This window comes from Macrotis lagotis, chromosome X (assembly GCF_037893015.1).
Source record: "Macrotis lagotis isolate mMagLag1 chromosome X, bilby.v1.9.chrom.fasta, whole genome shotgun sequence".
NCBI lineage: Eukaryota > Metazoa > Chordata > Mammalia > Peramelemorphia > Peramelidae > Macrotis > Macrotis lagotis.
Genome location: NC_133666.1, coordinates 644,134,804 through 644,153,994, shown reverse-complemented (window position 1 = coordinate 644,153,994; position 19,191 = coordinate 644,134,804). Strand labels below are relative to the sequence as shown.

The window sequence follows — 19,191 nt, the reverse complement described above, 5'->3', positions numbered from 1 at the left end:
GAGACTTCTTAATTACTAGGTCATGCAAATTACCTTGAAGCTTGAAGATGCCTCAAGATGGCACTGGAAACACAGGAGATGGAGCTGTCAGATAGCACTAACAAATATTGCTTAAGCAATGAAAACTTCTGCCTCCCACTCCATGAAACGTGAGACAATTGGATTTAATTGTTTGACTTGAAATGTTATCAGTGTCTTATGGGAGAGGGTCCAGGAAGAATCACCTTTTCCAGAGCCCTGGGTTTGTCCCCAGATTAATCTACTCCTGGGTCAATTTCTTCTCCTTGGAGAATTTGGAGCTTTCTAGCATATGGTTGGTTGGCAAAATGCTCATGAACCTCTTCTTTTGGTTGGCAGCATCAATTCAGTGATCCATGAGCTCATAGACTTTAGAGCTGAAAGAGACCTCAGAGGCAGAGATCATCTAGTCCTGAGACCCAGGGAGATTACTAAGTGATGTCCCTTAAATCACAGAGTTTGTAAGCAGCTGTGAAGATTGTGATCTCTGATGTTCCATTCCCAAATCCAGTATAATTTTCAGTATCCCAACTGAAGCAACCTCTTTACCGGTTGACTATTCAGGAGTTGGTCAGGGCACCCATTGCTGTCTTGCCATTCTGGTAAAGAGCCTCTCAGAAATTAGGTTGGTGCACAGAAGATTGACATCAAGAATCATTGACCAAGGTGGTTAGGTGGTGCAGTGGATACAGCACTGGCCTTGGAGTCAGGAGTCCCTGAGTTCAAATCCAGCCTCAGACACTTAATAATTACCTAGCTGTGTGGCCTTGGGCAAGTCACTTAACCCCACTGCCTTGCAAAAACCTAAAAAAAAATAATTGACCAGACTGAATTTTAAGCTTGGAGGACCCAGAGTTAGCCTGTTTTGAGATGCTGCTTTGGAGGAAGTCAGAAACATAGGTTATAGAAAGCAATGATAACATTGTCATCTGTAGTTTTAAGGTTCAAAAAAAGCACTTCACATCCATTTTCTCATTTCATCCTTATAGGTTTCAAAGCTCTATGAGGGCAAAGATATGCTTTGTATAAATGTTGTATCCTTTCCTTGCCTTCTCCACCCAAATGACTTTTTATTTAATCAATCAGCTGTCATAATTAATACATTACTAGGTTTGGAACCAGAAAGTTCTGAGTTCAGATTCAGCCTCAAGATATCAGCTGTTTGACACTGGGGAAGTCAACTTAATCTCTGCCTCAGGTTTCTTATTTGTAGAATAGGGATAATTCTCTGAGATTGTGGAGAGGATAAGCTCTTTTGCCAAACTCAAGGTGCAATGTAATATAGGCTATTATTGTTTCCAATAAGGTATTATAATAGGGATTATTATTTCCAATAAAGTAATATAATAGGGATTAAAGAGTGGGTCCCAAGTCCTGCTTCTGACACATGTGTGACTTTGAAGAAGTGACTTAACTCTCAAGTGCTCTAGACTGGAGATGATAGAAAGAAGGTTGCTGATCTTTGTTGGTAGAGGGAATTTCCTGATCCTAGAACACCCTATATACCAATGAAATCAGATATTCTTTGTAGTTTTTGTTTTTGTAAACCCATCACCTTGGAGCAGCTAGGTGGTGTAGTGGAGAGACAGGCCTGGAGTCAGAAAGACTCCAAGTTCAAATCCAAACTTCTTAGCTGTGTGATCCTGGGCAAGACACTTAAATTCTTGCCGTAAGGAACTGGCAAACTCTTCCAGTATCTTTGTCAAGAAAACCCCATGACCCAGCCTCATGGAGTCAGGGTTGGGATAGAACCCAAATGACTGCATAATGACAATGCCCAGCACCTGGCTTGATAAATCCTTATCCTTTGATTGTATCTAGCTCCCTCTGTGGGTCCTCCAACCACAGCAGGCCACTGATAAATGTCTTGAATTGCACCCTTCCTTTGAGGCAAGTTCTATTATCTCCATTTGACAGATGGGGAAACTGAGGCTGGAGAGGTACCTTCAGGCACACAATTTATAAATATTGGAGCTGGGGTTTAAGTCCACCACTTTACTTCAATTTCAGATTTGTTTTTTTCTTCTCTTCCCCCCTTTTCTCACTGCACTTACCTCAGTGGGACAACAGAGGCTAGGGAAGGGGTCCATGGGGACCCCTCAACCATTGGTTCAGGTAGAATGCTACATTTCACATTCAGTTATCATTATATGACTCTTCCCAGTCACAGTTTCCCCAGACATATACATATATATGTGTATTTATGTGCACATATACACATGCATACATGTTTTAATGCACACATGCATTAACACACGCATCTATAGATGCACACATATGTACACATATGTTTGTGCATGTAGTTATATGCATACATATGCGCATACGTGTGCACACATATGCATATATGTGTGTTTATATGTATATATAACATGTTTTGTATATATATCAGAGTTTCCATATATATGGAAACTATTTATTATGTATATATATTATCTATATGTTATATATATTATCTATATCTATATCTAATCTATATCTATATCTATATATATTATCTGAAACGAAGTGATTAGAGAAAGCCTTTTTAGGTCAAAATAGCCGGGCGTCTGCTAATAGCGAAAGCGGAAGGAGCAAAATATGGAACGCTTCACGAATTTGCGTGTCATCCTTGCGCAGGGGCCATGCTAATCTTCTCTGTATCGTTCCAATTTTAGTATATGTGCTGCCGAAGCGAGCACGATGGCCCACGTTGCCTCGGGGCTATTTAAGGCTCAGAACCCAAAACATCTTTCACTTACGGTGACCGGAGCCCATGCTCCGGGAGCCACCCTCTCTTTCCGAGATTCTTAAAAACCGTTTGTCTCGTTGTTTCAAATGTCGTTGGATCAATCAAAAGCTGGAAATTCTCTCTTTTAAAATCAGTCTTCGCTTCCCGGAGGCCGAAGGGGATGCTGGGTGATTGCGAGGAAGGGTAAGGAGGAGCCGCCCTCTCGTTTACGGCTGCGCGGGGAACCAAAATATGGAACGCTTCACGAATTTGCGTGTCATCCTTGCGCAGGGGCCATGCTAATCTTCTCTGTATCGTTCCAATTTTAGTATATGTGCTGCCGAAGCGAGCACGAACCCCCGGTCGCGGCTTCCGCTATTTAAAGCCGAAACAGCGTTGTACTTGATGCTAAGGGTGACAATGGTGGATCAAAACATTTCACTTTTTCCAAAGCGAAGCCGTTTTACGGGCAAGTCCGCAGAGCGCGTTTGCCCCATGTAATGTCCACGCTTTAGTGGGCGTTCTAGCGGCGACATTTGGAGCAGAGGGGCCCGCCGCGGTGGCTCCTGGGGAAGCGCATGCAAAGGCAATCTCGCCTCGGCCCCGCCCGGCGGCCCGGAGGGCGGGGCGCTCCTCCGGCGTCCCAGGATGCCCCGCGGGCGGAGCGTCTCGTCAGCAGGGCCGCGGCGGCGGCGGACGGCGGCCTGGGCGCCCCGGTGAGGAGCGGCGGCGAGCGGGGCGCGGGCCGAGCCCCGGCCGGAGCGCTGCGGCCTGCGAGGGGCCCCATGGCGGCCGGGCCGCCGCCCCCGGGAGCCCCGGCCCGCTAGCGCCTCGGCGGCCCAGCTCGGGATGTCGGAGAACCCGGCGCCGCCGCCGCCCCAGCCCGGCCCCGGGAACGCCCCGGGCGGCGGCTCGGCCGGCGGGGCGGCGGCCGGGGGCGGCGGGGCCGGGACCCCGCGCGGGGCGCGCACCCCCAACCTCAACCCCAACCCCAACCCGCTCATCAATGTGCGCGACCGCCTCTTCCACGCGCTCTTCTTCAAGATGGCCGTGACCTACTCGCGCCTCTTCCCGCCCGCCTTCCGCAGGGTCTTCGAGTTCTTCGTGCTGCTCAAGGTGAGCCCCCCGCGGCAGCCCGGGCGCCCCCCGAGCGTGTGCCCGGCCCTCGGCGGGCACACTCCGAGCCGCCGGCTGCGGAGGGCTCGGGGGTCCGGACGCAGCCCCTCCGGCATGGAGGTTTGGGCTCCTCCGGGCCCCGGCCCCGGCCCCCCAGCCAGCCGGCCAGTCTTCAGAGTTTGCCCGCCCAGGCGGGTGCTGGGCATAAACACACCCCGGGCAAGCGGGGCAGGAATGTGCGGGGCCAGTGGGTGGAACTTAGAGATCCCGGGGTTTCTAATTCCCTCCTCTGACACTCAGTTCCACACTTTGCGCCCCCCCAAAGTCCAGGAAATCTGGGCTCCCACTCCTGAGATGCGCTGGAAGCAGTCGAGGGATCCGAATTCAAATCCAGTGTCTGCCTCTTGAGAGATGTGATTCATTTAACCTTTTGAGAATTGTTTGCTTTTTCTACATCTTCCGTGAAGTTTACATGAGGTGACTTCTAACTGTTCTTTTGATCTTGCCCTGAACTCTTTACTCTCTCCTCTCCTGCCCTCCTTCAGTTCTTTAACCCCGTAGACTTCCAGCTCCACTTCTGGTCTAAGGACTGGTAGGCAGCAATCCTTTTTGTGAATTTTTAATCTTATTATTTTTAACAATTTTTAATAAAATAATAATTTTAATCTTATTATTTTCTCTGCAGGGCCCAGGAGTGGGTAGAGTGTTGGTCCTGGAGCCAGGAAAACTCATCTTCCTGAGTTCATATCCACTCTTAGAGAGTCATTTAATTCTTTTTGCCTCAGTTTCTTCATCTGTAAAAACAAACTGGAGAAAGGCAGTTGGATAATGAATGGCAAATCATTGCTGTATCCTTACCAAGAAAACCCCAAAGAGTCAGATATGACTAGATGGAAAAAGACTGTTTTTCTCTGTGTTGTGCTAAATGCTGGTAATGCAAAGAAAGGCAAATAATAGGCCCTACTTTCTAGAAGTGTACATTTTAGTGAGGGGGAAGGATAACATAGATACATAGATATTCACACACATACACATATAATAGATGAAGACAAGTTGAAAGGGGCTGTTAATTGGATTTTCCTAAGATTTAGAGCTCAAAAAAAATTTGAGAGGTCAATTCCCAAATTTTATAGATGGAGAAACTGAGGCTCAGAAATGGGGGAATGACTTGGGCAAGGTCAAAAAGGGATCAAATTGTCAAATGTCTTGGGTTGAATCAAAGTCTCTTGTTTGCCAGCCCTTTGCTCTATTTACTGAATCATAAATGCCTTTTTCCTTGTGCTCCTAGACTTGAACACTGCAATCCCACCCCCTGCCATAGAGCAGATGATAATCTATAGACCATTGAATTTAGAAAAGTACCTTTCTGGGCCTTTTGATCATCCTAAGGTCTTTATCTCCTTCCTCTCTTCCTACATATCCACATGGCCCTCCTTATACCTCCTGCTGAACCCTGCCACCCAGTCTTCAGGGTTTCTAAGACTTTGGAAGATTTCCTGGCCCTTCCTCTTCCTGTTCCTTAGATCTTTATCCCTCACTTAATAGTGCTTGCACCTCTAGGTCTTCATCTCCCCTCCCACCCCAGAAGAATTTAAGGTGTCACCTCAGAGATCATCTAGTCTTTGGAATGAGGAAATTATAGTAGGGATTTGATCCAGGCCTTTGCAAATTTGTTGTCTTTCCACTGCACTGTGTTGCTTACACAATATGATAAATAAGCAACCCCAACCCCAAAGTCTTCAGCATTCAGCACTTTTTTTTATTGACCCTTTGAGACCCTGATCTCAAAATCTTCATTCTTTCTGCTGCCTTTTCTGGGATTTTACCTGTAAAATCTTTACCTCAAATCTCTTGCCTCTTTCAGACCCTGCTCCTAAAATTCCTTCTGATGTTCCAACTCAAAAAGTCTTATCCTTCAATCCCCTCAGAAGGTCAAAGGGCAAGAAAGGTAGAGACGATTGGGTTTTCATAGGATTTGGAGCTGAAAGGATATCCTGGAGGAGCTGATGCCCAAAGAAAGGAAGTTAGAGGACAAATAAGGAGTGAGTGTCAAAATCAGCAGTGGTGACCTCAGACCTCCTGACTGTGTTGAGCCCTAGCATGATTCCTTCTAGGGTCCCTTTTCCCCCCTAAGCAGAGTAGACCCTTAGAAGAGAAGATTGAAAGACTCCTAGTTATGACTGCTACCTCAAACATCTACCAGTGCAGTTCAGAGACCAGTTTCTTCCTTCTTTTTGTTTCATTTCCCTCATCTGCCAGTAGCTTTTGAGGTCTCTGTTGGCTATAAATCCAAAATTCAATTTTGAAGTTAGAGGACAAGGGTTTCAAATCTGGAAACGTATGACTGAGAAAGACATGGTTGTCCTTCAGGGTCTCAGTTTTTCTGTTAAATGAAGGAATATGAAAATGGATTAAGTGACTTCTCTAAATCTGATGATAGAGTTATTCTTCTGCAGTCAAGCAGGTCAGCCCATATGTCCCTGTCCTATGGATTTTATCCATAATTTCTTGCCCTTTGTAGATCTGATCTTTACCATTTTCTCTTCATCTCATGCCAAGGCTCCCATATTATAGAGCAGATGGTGGTATGTAGACTGAGGTACTTGATTTAACATCTAGGAACTTAAAAAAATACCACACGTGTAGCTATATGGACATAAATATAAATGTATATAACAACACACACACATACATGTCTATATGGGTGTCTGTGTGTGTGTGTGTATGTGTGTGTCCAGTCATATGTGGCATAATATATCCAATACAGTAAATATGCATATATATAAACCTGTATGATTGGTTTCCTTTTAGGGAAAGGGTCCATAGGCTTCACCCAGAGGGTTCTATGGCACAAAGGTGGAGAATCTCTGATGAAGACAAATTGGGTTTTCATCCAATTTAGAGAGATCATTTAATCCAATTCCGATAACTTAATAGATGAGGAAACTGAGACCTAAAGAGGAGTAGTAACCTGACCAAAGTCACACAGGTAGTAAGTAACAGAGGCTTGTATTTAAGGTGAAACTAAATCTTCTGACTGTCAAACTAGTGTTCTGTTCACTACATCACAACTACACACTTATCCCCCTAAATGTTCTCTATTCCTTAAGGTTTTGACTTCCAGTTTCCTGCCCCTTTTAGACCCACTCTTGAAGGTCTGCCCATTTCTGGATTATAGGGCAAGTGGCAGTGTGGAGACAATTGAATCCTAGTAGGATTTAGAGCTAGAAAGAACATTAGAGTTCTTCTTGCCCAGTCTTTATAGAAGAAAAAAATGATGGCCCAAAGAGGTTAAGTTATAGTGTCACACAGGTATTAAGATGTTGAGTCAGCAGCTCAGCCAGAGTCTCCTGATCTCAACTGCATTGTTCTTTCACTATGACTGCTTCATAGTCCCACCCCCAATGCTTTCCCCATCCTGGCAGGATTTTTATTGACTCCTTTCAAATTCCTTTCATAGACCTGCCTACATGATTTTTATTTCTGTTCTCTCTGCTCTAGGCTACTCTCCTAAAGTCTTTCACTATTGCCCTAAAATTTTTTTTTTCCAATTACATCCAAGGTAGTTTTCAGTATTCATCCACTAGAAGTTTGCATTCCACATTTTTCTACCATATTCCCTTCTCTCAAGTCTTCAACATTTTTCCCCTCACACCCAGGCCCCCTTCAATCTCTTGCCTGCCCACATCCCATCTGTGAAGGAATTATCACCATTCATAAAATCACAGATTTAGAGAAGTCACTTAATCCATCTTTTTTTTTTAAAGGTTTTTGTAAGGTAAACAGGTTTAAGTGGCTTGCCCAAGGCCACACAGCTAGGTAATTATTAAGTGTCTGAGACCAGATTTGAACCCAGGTACTCCTGACTCCAGGGCTGGTGCTTTATCCACTACACCACCTAGCTGCCCCAATCCATCTTCTTATATTCCCTCATTAAAAAAAAAAAATCAAGACCCAATGCTGAACCCAAAGATCGAGATGGAGACTAAAATTTGATAAGTTTGGAGATCTTTAATTTCCCTGGGACTGCCTGGGGATGAAGGGGTACCCAAATCAGACAATACCTGAATGTTCAGGGGATGGGGGTTTTAATAGTGTTTTGGGGGGGGGTACTGAGAGCAAGCAGGATACAGAAGCAGAGACAGCAGTTAGATATATTTTCTTGTCATACAACTACAAACATATGTAAACATAGGGTTCAGTATAGATAGGGCACTAGACAGAATGGAAAAGGGTCAGGGTCTTTGTGTTATATCTGAACATGTTTCCTGAGATGAAGGGAGTCGAGTATTCATGGGCTTCCCACAGGTTTGAGGGAGTGACATTTACTATCTTATGGTGCCAGCCACATCTGGGGGAAGGGGAGGCAGTCCTGGGAGGAAGCAAGAATTTTACAGATACAGCAAGATAATTAGGCTAACAAGGGTGCTTTGTGAATCTTAGACAAATTTATGGCATATCTGTGACCCCCAAACATTTGGGTCCAGCCAAATTATTTTCAGACTCAAAGGCACCTAGCCAAAGTTATATAGGTTTTTTGCAAGGCAAATGGGGTTAAGTGGCTTGCCCAGGGCCACTCAGCTAGGTAGGTCATTTTTAAGTGTCTGAGGCCGCATTTGAATTCAGGTACTCCTGACTTCCAGGGCTGGTGCTCTATCCACTGTACTACCTAGCCACCCCCAAAGTTGTATTTCTGAGGAGTTTCTTGGGGCCCAGAAAGGTGTCAAGGACCCCTTCTGTACAGGGATTACACAAATATTGATATTGTACTTCACCAAAAAAGACAGCATCACTTTCTCAGAGTCTAGATTTAACGTCCAGATTTGAAACCCCGATCCTCTAAATCCAAATTGAATTTGTTTTTCATTGAACAGTACTGCTTCTTATTCCTTTCCAGGGCCAACTGAAATCCTTTGCCCCCATAGTCTTGAACCTCCTTTTATGAAAGCCCCAAGTTCTTCAACCTCTCCATCTTTTCTCAAACAATATCTCCAAGGTCTTCATTCACTACTCCCAGTCTTCTTTTGGAGAACTTCACCTCTTTTGGAGTGACCTGTCTAAAAAATATTCTATTCATACTACCCACTTGGTCCATCCTTTTCAGGATCATCTTTCCCCAAATCTTGCCTCACACCTTCCCAGTCTCCCATTTTTTTGCCTGACTTTTAGTTTTATTTACCTCTTCCCTTCATTTCCTGACATGATCACAAACATTCAACACCTATTGACCTTTCCCATTCTTGTTCTTTATTATTTTCCATTTTCTTTTAGACACCCCATAGTCAGTGATCCTTGGTTTAGAGGTGGAGTTTAGATTAGGTCATCTACTCAAAGCACCTTACTTTTATAGATAAGGAAAGTGAGTTCCAGAGAGTTGAAGCAACTTATGTAACTGAAGAGCTGAAGTTCAACATTAGGTATTCTGATTCAACCCTCAATCCCCTCACAAGTCTCCCCCCCCCCCCCCAAATTAGACAAGGACTTTTTATTTCACTTATTAGATTCTGGCAGGTTGCCATAAACTTTTCCTGGCAGGACAGTGGGTTTCAGATGACAAAACAGTTTTTAATTCATTTGGGTAAGTATCATTTGTTGGTCTGTACTGAAAGATGAAAGAATGTATGTGACCTAATAAAAGGGGAGGTATCTTAGGGATTGGCTAGGGGATAAACAGAATGATGTTGACCTGTTTTTTTTCAGGCATAAACTCTTGAAATAGGAAAAAAATCAAATTTCTTAATTGTGTTCATGATATGGCAGTGACAAATAGGGGAAGTATGCATTAGTATAAATCCTAGAGAGTGTGATTTTTAATTCTTGTTAAAGAACGAAGAATTTAGTTTCCTTAAGTAATGTTGCATTCATTTAGTAAACATTAAGCATATTGCATTGGAGAAACAAAGTTTAGATAAGATTCAGTTATTGCCTTTGAGGAACACAAAGTATAGGGATGACAAAAAAACAAACCAACCAGAACTATGATACATTATAACATAACTCACTAAAAAAGATACAAAAGGAAAGTTTGATTCTATGTGAGGCCTAGGAAAGGTCATTCTTGGAGGAGGTAGCATTTGAGTTTGATTTTAAAGAATTGGTAGTAATTTAATAGATAAAATGAAGAGAAAGAAATTTCTCTGGAAATGTTGCAAAGGAAGAGGGTTTTTTCAGGGAGTAAAATCCTTTGGGCATTTAAGGAACCAGCTGAAAAACTGTTAGAGAAACACCTGCCCTTCACAGGATGAGATATTCCCACCAGTTTTATCTAGTCTACTTTAATGACCCTCATCTTAATAAACCCAACTTTGACAAAGACATAATTCTGGGATTGATAATAAATTAAAGATATTAAGATAGAGACTTTTAGACTAAAAGTGGGCCAGAGAGAGCTCATTTGATTCCCCTTATTTGACAAATGAGGAAGTGACTTGTTAGAGACTACATAGTTGGTGACCCTTCTTAAAATACAGTCTTTCAGTGAATAAGTTACTTAGCTCTGGATTCTTAAGTTTAAGCCAAAATTTAGCTGATTCTATGAATGCCCAAATGTTTTGTGGTCTCATTTTAAGTAAGGAGATGGGTTCTGCCATCATCTTCACTTTGTAACCTTGAAATGAATCTGTTTCCTGATTAGGGCTCAGTTTCCTCCTCTGACCAGAATAAAGGAGGAATTGGACTGTTTGACTTCTCAGTGTTTTTCTTCTTCCTTATTCCTGAGGTCCTTTCCATTGCTGGCATTGTGATCTCTACCGGTTCAGTTTCTGCTTGTCTAGTTAAGACATAGCAACAAGCTGAATCTTTTCTTTGCTGTGCTTGTGGGCCAGTTAGCCAGTGCTTTCAGAGTAAGGCAAACTTAACTTACTTCTATCCTGTTCTACCTGTTCTGGATAAATTGGCAAAATTGGAGAAAGGATATCTTGGAAAGCCTGAATTTGAGGACACCTGACTGTGTGTGAGCTACAGAATCATAAGATTATTGACTTTAGCCCTAGAGGGGATCTTAAAGATCCTCCAAGGCTAATCAGACACCATAATCTTCTAATTTACTATCATTTTTTGTTCATTACAACCCTAGTGGTCTCTCCTTAGAAAAACAAATATGAAAAAAATGATAAAGTTAAGTTACTTTTCCTACATTGATACAGATTGAAATAGCAGAAATGGAGTCAAGCTTAGTTTTCCAGATTCCACATTCTATCAGCTATTAAATGAAGAGATTGGATTAAATGATCTCTTAATATCTCTTCCACAGTTCTGATATTCTGTGTTTGGTACTTAACAAGATTTATCTCCCTGGTCCTAGAAATTATTACAAGCTGTGATATTTTTGGCAGTGAGGAGTCATGAGGATTTCATTTGAAAAGGACCAGCTCTCCTAGAGGGAAGTTACCAAAGCCATTTTTGCTCTCTTGTGAAGAGACCCATAGAAATAACAGAAACCAGCAATGTTAAAAACACACCTGAGTGGTCGAAGGAGTCTGCATAGATGCAACCCCAGTTCTCGGAGAGCTTGGAGACCATTTAGTAAAATGTTTAACTCATTTGCTATAAAAAAAACTGAAGGTAGTGATGTAATCAAGGGGAAAAAACTGAGTGACCATCTTGGTGTTAATTTAAAAAAAAAAACATGCGACTTGAATTGTCCATCTTCCTAAAGCCATTTGCCAAGGCGTTCCATACTTGTCAGTGTATTAATAGTTCTGATGTTTGTATGTAATCCATTAGTGTTGAGCAATTTTATACAGATCTTATCTCATTGAATTCTCATCACCCCACTGTGAGGTGAGCAGTGCCAGTAGTATTGTTTCCTGTTTTGTAAGTGGAGAAACTGAAGCTCAGAGAAAGGTTAAGGTACATTCTTAAGGTTACACAATGAGTGAGAAGTACAGCCAAGAATTGAAATCAGAGTCAGGCACTCTGATTTCAAATCTAGTATTTTTAAAAAATACATACATGGAGGGGGTAGCTAAGTGCACAGTGAATAAACCGTTCATTGGCCCTAGAGTCAGGAGAACCTAAGTTCAAATCCAGCCTCAGACACTTAATAATTACCTAGCTATGTGACCTGGGGCAACTGGGGCAAGTCACTTAATCCCATTTCCTTACAAAAATAAAAAAAAGTACACACATACATGGGGAGTATAGTTGTGGGTGTGTATGATAGGTGTGAGTATGCAGTGTGTCCTAGAAGTCTTAAGCTTTAATAATTTCAGAAATATAAAAGCTACAAACCTACAAAAAAATTGAAAAAATTCAATGCACTAGTAAGCTTTTGAATTTAGCAAAAACTTTCATCAGTGACTGAAAGGACTGTCTTTATAAATCTGGTAACTTTAAGATCATCCAAAGAATGAAGTTTTGATGCATGCATAACCACTTTGACATGTATATCAAAGAAAAGATCTAATGGCAATCTGGTGATTTGAGGTGACCTTTACCTGTCCCCTGATCTAGGTATCGTCCAGAAACTGTAACTCACAAAATGCATGGTGACAAGGGTGTCTTGTCTTGTTAAAATTAATAATTTATTATTAAAAATTCACAAAGTGAAATATTTATGAAATAAATTTAAATAATTAACTTCCAAGCAATTTTTATTTTTGTAACCTTTCAAATTCTTCAGCAAAACTGTCCTAGGACTTCTAGGACCCTATAATTACATATCACACACACACACACACACACACACACTCCCCACACAGTTGGTGCTTTTTATTTTTAATGTGTTTTTATTTATTTCATTAAATTCTATGTACATTCCAATTATGTGTAAAAATATGACATTTAATTTTTAAAATTTTGAGTTTAAATTCTCTCCAAAAATGATTATACATATGAAGTCATACAAAAAACATATTCCACATTAGACATGTTGCAAAAGAAAACACAACTATGTATGTATGTATACCACTGATGGAAAAAAATTTGAAAAGTATGCTTTTCTCTGTACTCAGTGCTCATTCATTTTCTCTTTGGAGATGGATAACATTTTTCATGATAGGTCCTTTGGAATTGTCCTGGATCAGTCTTGATCAGAATACCTGAGTTCACAGTTGATCATCCTTAACAATGCTGTTACTTTGTGGATGATGTACTTGTGGTTCTATTCACTTCATTTTTTATTAGCTCTTATAGGTCTTCCCAGATTCTGAAGCCACCTCCCTTGTCATTTATTTTAATAGCACAATAGCATCAACATCCCATCACCACAACTTGTACAACCATTCCCGACATTGATGGGCATCCCCTCAATTTCCATTTCTTTGCCCCCACAAAAGGAACTGCCAAAAATATTTTTCCACAAAGGACTTTTTACCTTTTCTTTGATCTCTTGGGGAATGCAGAAAATTGGTGCTTTGGGAAAAAAAATTCACTCATTTCTCAATAATGCTTTCCAAAATGCCTTCCTCCTTTAAAACAGTGTACAATTAAATAAACTATGGCACCTCATTATCATGCGACTATCTTCTTCCTGGTAAGAGGAGGGAGATTTATTTATTTATTTATATTTTTGTAAGGCAAATGGGGTTAAGTGGCTTGCCCAAGGCCACACACAGCTAGGTAATCATTTAGTGTCTGAGATCGGATTTGAACCCAGGTACTCCTGACTCCAGGGCTGGTGCTTTATCCACTGTGCCACCTAGCCACCCCAGGAGATTTATTTTATCAGTCCTTTCACTGATTAGAATTCAGTTGTTTTAGGTCATCTAGTTTAAGCCTCAGAATTTACTTTATGGGAGGGAGTGAAAAAGCATATATTTGGAGTCAAGAGATATAGCTTAAGAAAGAGAAGGGACTTTTAAAGATCAAGTCATCTTCCCTCTGTTAATTATATTTGGTATAAAAGTATTGGATTAGATTATCTAAAGACCTTTCCCAGCTGAATATCTTAACGATTTCATGAAACTCCCAATCTTGGCAGCATTACCATTCTTTGAGTTGGTGAGATTGAAAATAGCAAGTGGATTTTATAAGCCTCTTGAAATATCTGTATAGGGATGCTGTACTGAATTGGTAACCTTTCTAGCCAATTATACAAATAGTTACATAATCAAAACTTTGCAAAAACTCAAGTCAGTTCAATCACAGTTTCATCTTAAGTTGTTTGAAGAATTTTAAACCAGTTTATTTACTTATGCTTTTATAGCTGGTAATAGTTTATTTCTCCAGTGGCAGTATTTTCAATATTTTCCCTTGTTGGCTTTTCTCGCCTTTAATCTCTGGATGAAGCTTACTCTTTTTTTTTTGTTTGTTTGTTTTTTTGTTTGTTTTTTTTTTTTTTGAAGCTTACTCTTTGAAAGCATTTTATTTCTGAACTAAGAGTAGAGGCTGAGTAGAAGTAGTGCTGCTGTGGTGGTGACTGTCCCTGTGGGCTGTTTGTTGGTATGGTATTAAGAACCTATTTTCTCTCTGAGCTGACTAAACATTTTTTGTGTAATTGAAACCTCTTTCACATGACTTGATCTTTTCAGGCTCCATAAGAATTGAGAATTGAGCTGAGCTGGTGGTTAGGTTTCATTTAAAGTCTTTTGTTGTGTTTTGTTTGTTTTTAATCACAAATGAAATTTTTTTTAAAATGTTTTTTAATAACTAAATCTTTAAAAAAAATTTTTATAAATTTAGTAGTATTCTTCCCCAGTTACATGTAAAAATAATTTTTAACATTAGTGTTTTATAAATTGAATTTAAAATTCTTTCTCTCCTTGACACCACTCATTGAGTAGAAAATCAGTTTGATATGGGTTATACATGTGCAGTCATGCAAAACGTTTCCATGGTTGTTGTGTTGTGAAAGAAAACATAAGAATAACTTCCCCCCCCAAAAAAAAATAAAGAAAAGTATGCTTTGACCTGCACTTAGAATCCATTAGTTCTTAATATGAAGATGGATAGCATTTTTCATCCTTAGTCCTTCAAAAGTGTTTTAGATCTTTGTATTGCTAAAAATATCTAAGACATTCCCAATTAAGCATCATACCAAATACTATATTCTCCTGGTTCTGCTCATTTAAACTTTGCATCAACTCATGTAAATTCTTTCAAGATTTTTTTGAGAGCATCCTCTTATTTCTTTTTCCCCCCAATATTTGTATTTATTTTTTTCCAACAATATGCAACAGTTTTCACCAGTCTTTTTTTTTTTGCAAAGTTTTGAGTTTTAACGTTTTTCACCTCCCCCCAAGAAAACAATCTATTATAGGCTCTACATGTATAATTATACCAAACATAGATCCATATTAATCATGTTGTGAAAGATGAATCGAAGGGGAATCAAATCAAAGGGGAAAAAATATTAGAGAGAAAAAAATAGATAATACAAAAGTTTAAAAATTGAAGTAGAAGATAGTAAACTTTGGTCTGAATTTAAACTGCACAGTTCCTTCTCTAGATATGGATGGTATCTTCCATCACAAGTCTTTTAGAATTGTCTTTGATTATTGTACTGCTGAAATGAGCAAGTCTATCATAGTTGATCATCATGTTAGTGTATATAATTTTCTTCTGGTTCTGCTTATTACACTCGGCATCAGTTCAAGTCTTTCCAGGCATTTCTGAAGTCCTTATGATTTCTTATGGAACAATAGTGTTCCATCACATTCATGTACCACAATTTATTCTTCATTTCTCAATTTATAGGCATCCCCTCAATTTCCATTTCTTTGCCACCATGAAAAAAGCTGCTATGACTCATCATCTCTTATAAGAATTGTACAATATACTACAACTTGCTTAGCTATTCCCCAATTAATGGTCATCAGCTATTCTCCAATTCTTTACCATCACTTAAAGAGCTGCTTGAGATATTTTGGTGTACCATGAGCCTTTTCCTTTTTGTTTTTTTATCTCTGAATATAGAACTTGTAGTGATACTGTTTGGCTAAAGGATATGTCTGGTTTTATAGTCCTTTGGGCATAGTTCCAAATTGCTCCTACAGAATGGTTGAATCAGTATATAACTTCACCAACAATGCATTTAGCATCTCAGTTTTCCCACATCCCTTCCAACATTTGTCATTTTCCTTTTCTGTCATATTGATGAATCTTATGGGTGTGGGGGTGATAATTCAGTTATTTTAATTTGCTATTCTCTAATCAATAGTGATTTTAGAATTTTTTTTCATATGACCACAGGTAACCTTGATTACTAACATCCGCAAACTACCTGGTTATATTGTTTGACCTTTTATCAGTTGAGGAATGGCTCTTATTTCTGTAAATTTGACTGAGTTCTCTATATGTTTGAGAAATGAATTCTTTATCAGAGAAACATGCTATAAATTTTTTCACAGTTATGATTATTATCTATATATTTCCTTCCATTCTATTTCCCCCTGTATTTATCCTGCTCTCTTGCCTTTCACCCTGCCCATTCTCAAAAGTGTTTTACTTCTGATTTTTACCTCTCCCAATCTGCCTTCCCATATATCAGCTCTACCTCCCCCCATTTCTCCTTCAATTTTCCTGTATGGTAAGATAGATTTTTATACCCAACTGAGTATGAATGCTACTCCCTCTTTGAGCCAGTTCCAATGAGAATTAAGGTTTGAATGCTCCCTTCCTCCTTCTCATTTCCCCCCTCCACTGTAAAAGCTTTCTTGCCTCTTTTATGTTAGGTAATTTACCCCATTCTACCTCTCCCTTACCATTTCTCTCAGTGCATTCCTCTTTCTCACCCTTTTATTTTTTTAATTGTCCTGTCATATTTAACTCATAAATACTTAATTTACATATTTAACTGTCCTCAGTGTATACTCTTTCTAAATGCCCTAATGAGAAAAGTTTTAGATTTTTAAAAATCTCATTTTCTTATGTAGGAATGTGAATAATTTAACTTTATTTTAAATCCCTTGTGATTTCTCTTTTCTGTTTACTTTTATATGCTTCTCTTGGGTCTTGAAAGTCAAATCTACTAGCTCTGGTCTTTAAATCAGGAATGCTTGAAAGACCTTTATTTCATTGAATGAGTATTTTTTTCCCTTGAGGGATGGTACTCATCTTTTGCTGGTTATGTGCCTCCCCCCTCCCTTAATTTAAAACCTGCTATATCTTGTTTGATCCTGATTGTGGCTCTTTAATAATTGAATTGTTTCTTTTTGGCTGCTTGCAATATTTTCTCCTTGACCTCTGGAATTTAGCTGTAACATTCCTGGAAATTTCATTTTGTGATCTCTTTTAGGAGTTGTTCAATGGATTGTTTTTGTTTTTTTTTATCCTCTGATTCTAGAATATAAGAATAATTTTACTTGAAAATTCTTTTAAAGATGTCAGGGCAGGGGCAGCTAGGTGGAGTAGTGGATAAAGCACCAGCCTTGAAGTCAGGAGTATCTGGGTTCAAATCTGGTCTCAGACACTTAATAATTACCTAGCTGTGTGGCCTTGGGCAAGCCACTTAACCCTATTTGCCTTACAAAAAAAAAGATGCCAGGGCAGCTAGGTGATGTAGTGGATGGAGCATCAGCTCTGCTCTCAGGAGATCTTGAGTTCAAATGTGGCTTCAGACATGTAATATTTACTTAGCTGTGTGACCTTGGATGAGTCACTTAGCCCTATGCTTGCAAAAATAAAAAAAATCAAAACAAAAACAAAAAAGATGATGTTGACTTTCTTTTTTTAATGCTGCCTTTCAAGGTGGTCCAATAATTCTTTTTAAAAAAAATTTATCTTTTATTTAAGGCAATGGGGTTGAGTGACTTGCCCAAGGTCACACAGCTGTGCAATTGTTAAGTGTCTGAGGCAGGATTTGAACTCAGATCCTCCTGACTCCAGAGTCCATGCTCTATCCTTGTACCCCTGGTCCAGTAATTCTTAAATTCTCTTTCTTGGATTTATTTTTTTAAGGTCAGTTGTTTTTCCAATAAGAAGTCATATTTTCTTTTTTCAATCTTCTGATCTTGTTTTCTTGGTTTTGAGTTTGTAAATGTTTTAAAAGTCATTAGCTTCCATTTGTTCAATTCTAATTTTCAAGTAATTCTTTTCTTTAGTGAATTTTTGTGCCTTTTTTTTCTCCATTTGACATCACTTTTTAAGGTGTTCTAATCTTTTTTTGTTTCTCTTCAAGCTGTTGGCTCTTTTTTTCATGGTTTTTCTTGCATTACTTTATTTTCTTCCCAATTTTTCCTCTAACTTTTCTCTCTGCATTTTTAAAACCCTTTTTGAGTTCTTCCATGGCCTGATGGCAGTTTGGGCCTTATTGTTTTGTGTTTTTATCTTCCATAGTTACAACTAACTTTCTATAATCAGGATCTTTTTCTGCTCTTTGTTTCTTTCTTGACTTTTATTCTGTGCTAAAGTGGGACTTTGCTTCTGGAGCAGAGGGGTACTGACCCAAGCTTCAGGTTTTTTGTGCTGTTGTTTCAGAGATAATTCTGGGAACCTGTAAGTTGTCAGTTCTTCCAAGGTAGTATGCTTTATGGTGAGATATGTTAACTACTCATCAGACCTATGCTCTAGATTGTGACTGGCAACAAACTCTCTTTTACCCTGTAATCAGGGTTCCCAGCTGTCCAGCTCTAGAATTAGTGCTGCTCCTTATCCTGAGCCCGAGACCTAGGACTATGGCCCAGATCCAAATATAGACATTGCAACAGAGAACTGCCCCCAGTGCCAACAAACGGACCTTTGTAATCTCCTTCTGACCAATCGTATGAACCTGTAAATTATCTGTGTGCTGAGAGGTCTGGAAACTGCCATTGTTGCTACTGATTCAGTCACTACCAAGTCTTACTTTTCTGGGGCATGACCTTCACTGGACTGAGCTATCACTGGATTACAACACATCTTTCCTGCCTATTAAGTTGTCTTGGGCTGAAAATTTATTTCATCCTGTCCTTTTGGGGGTTCTGCTTGCTCCATGATTCATTTTGAAGCATTAATTAAAGTTGTTTGGAGGAGTTTGGGGAGAGCTCAGACAAGTTTCTGCCTTTTCTCTACCCCTTGATAACTAAATCTTAAGGCCTCTCTCACTGTATAGAACAGTCCATGTTTAGCCTGGAGAAGAGAACCTTAGGGAAGGACATGATTATAGCATGGTCTGATGGAAAGAACCTACTAGATGATGTTTCTTCTGGATCCATATTTGCAGTCCTATAAAGGAGTATTGTAACCAAGAGTAAACTCTGGATGGTTTGGGGTTCTGTTTGGTTGGGTTGGGAGTGGGAGTCATGTTTGATTTTGTGTTTAATGCCCTTGCTCTTCATAAAAGCATTGTCTGAGCCTCTCTAGGGAGATTGTCAATGCTCTGCAGTGTATTCAGGTAGATTTCTCTGTTGCCCCAGTGTCTGTCCTATTTATCTCATTGATCCCAAAGGCTTTGGTGCTCTCTTTAATGTAGACTAAGCAGATACTTC

The 19,191-nt window shown here is 39.9% G+C and overlaps 1 protein-coding gene and 2 non-coding genes across 4 annotated transcripts in view; 1 reads left to right on the top strand and 2 right to left on the bottom strand.

Annotated features, from left to right (window-relative positions):
- Positions 1–2,592: 2,592 nt before the first annotated feature.
- On the bottom strand, positions 2,593–2,699 carry LOC141503555 (U6 spliceosomal RNA). The gene has a single exon (XR_012472904.1). It is a non-coding gene; the product is annotated as a U6 spliceosomal RNA (small nuclear RNA).
- Positions 2,700–2,974: 275 nt separating this feature from the next.
- Positions 2,975–3,081, bottom strand: LOC141503551 (U6 spliceosomal RNA). The gene has a single exon (XR_012472901.1). It is a non-coding gene; the product is annotated as a U6 spliceosomal RNA (small nuclear RNA).
- A 481-nt stretch (positions 3,082–3,562) lies between these two features.
- Positions 3,563–19,191, top strand: part of TMEM259 (transmembrane protein 259) — a 65,071-nt gene continuing 49,442 nt past the window's right edge. For both annotated transcript variants that reach the window (XM_074204499.1, XM_074204498.1), the window contains exon 1: positions 3,563–3,844. In XM_074204499.1, coding sequence (XP_074060600.1) covers positions 3,578–3,844 — 267 coding nt within the window. In that variant the 5' untranslated portion in view covers positions 3,563–3,577. The remainder of the gene's footprint in view (positions 3,845–19,191) is intronic.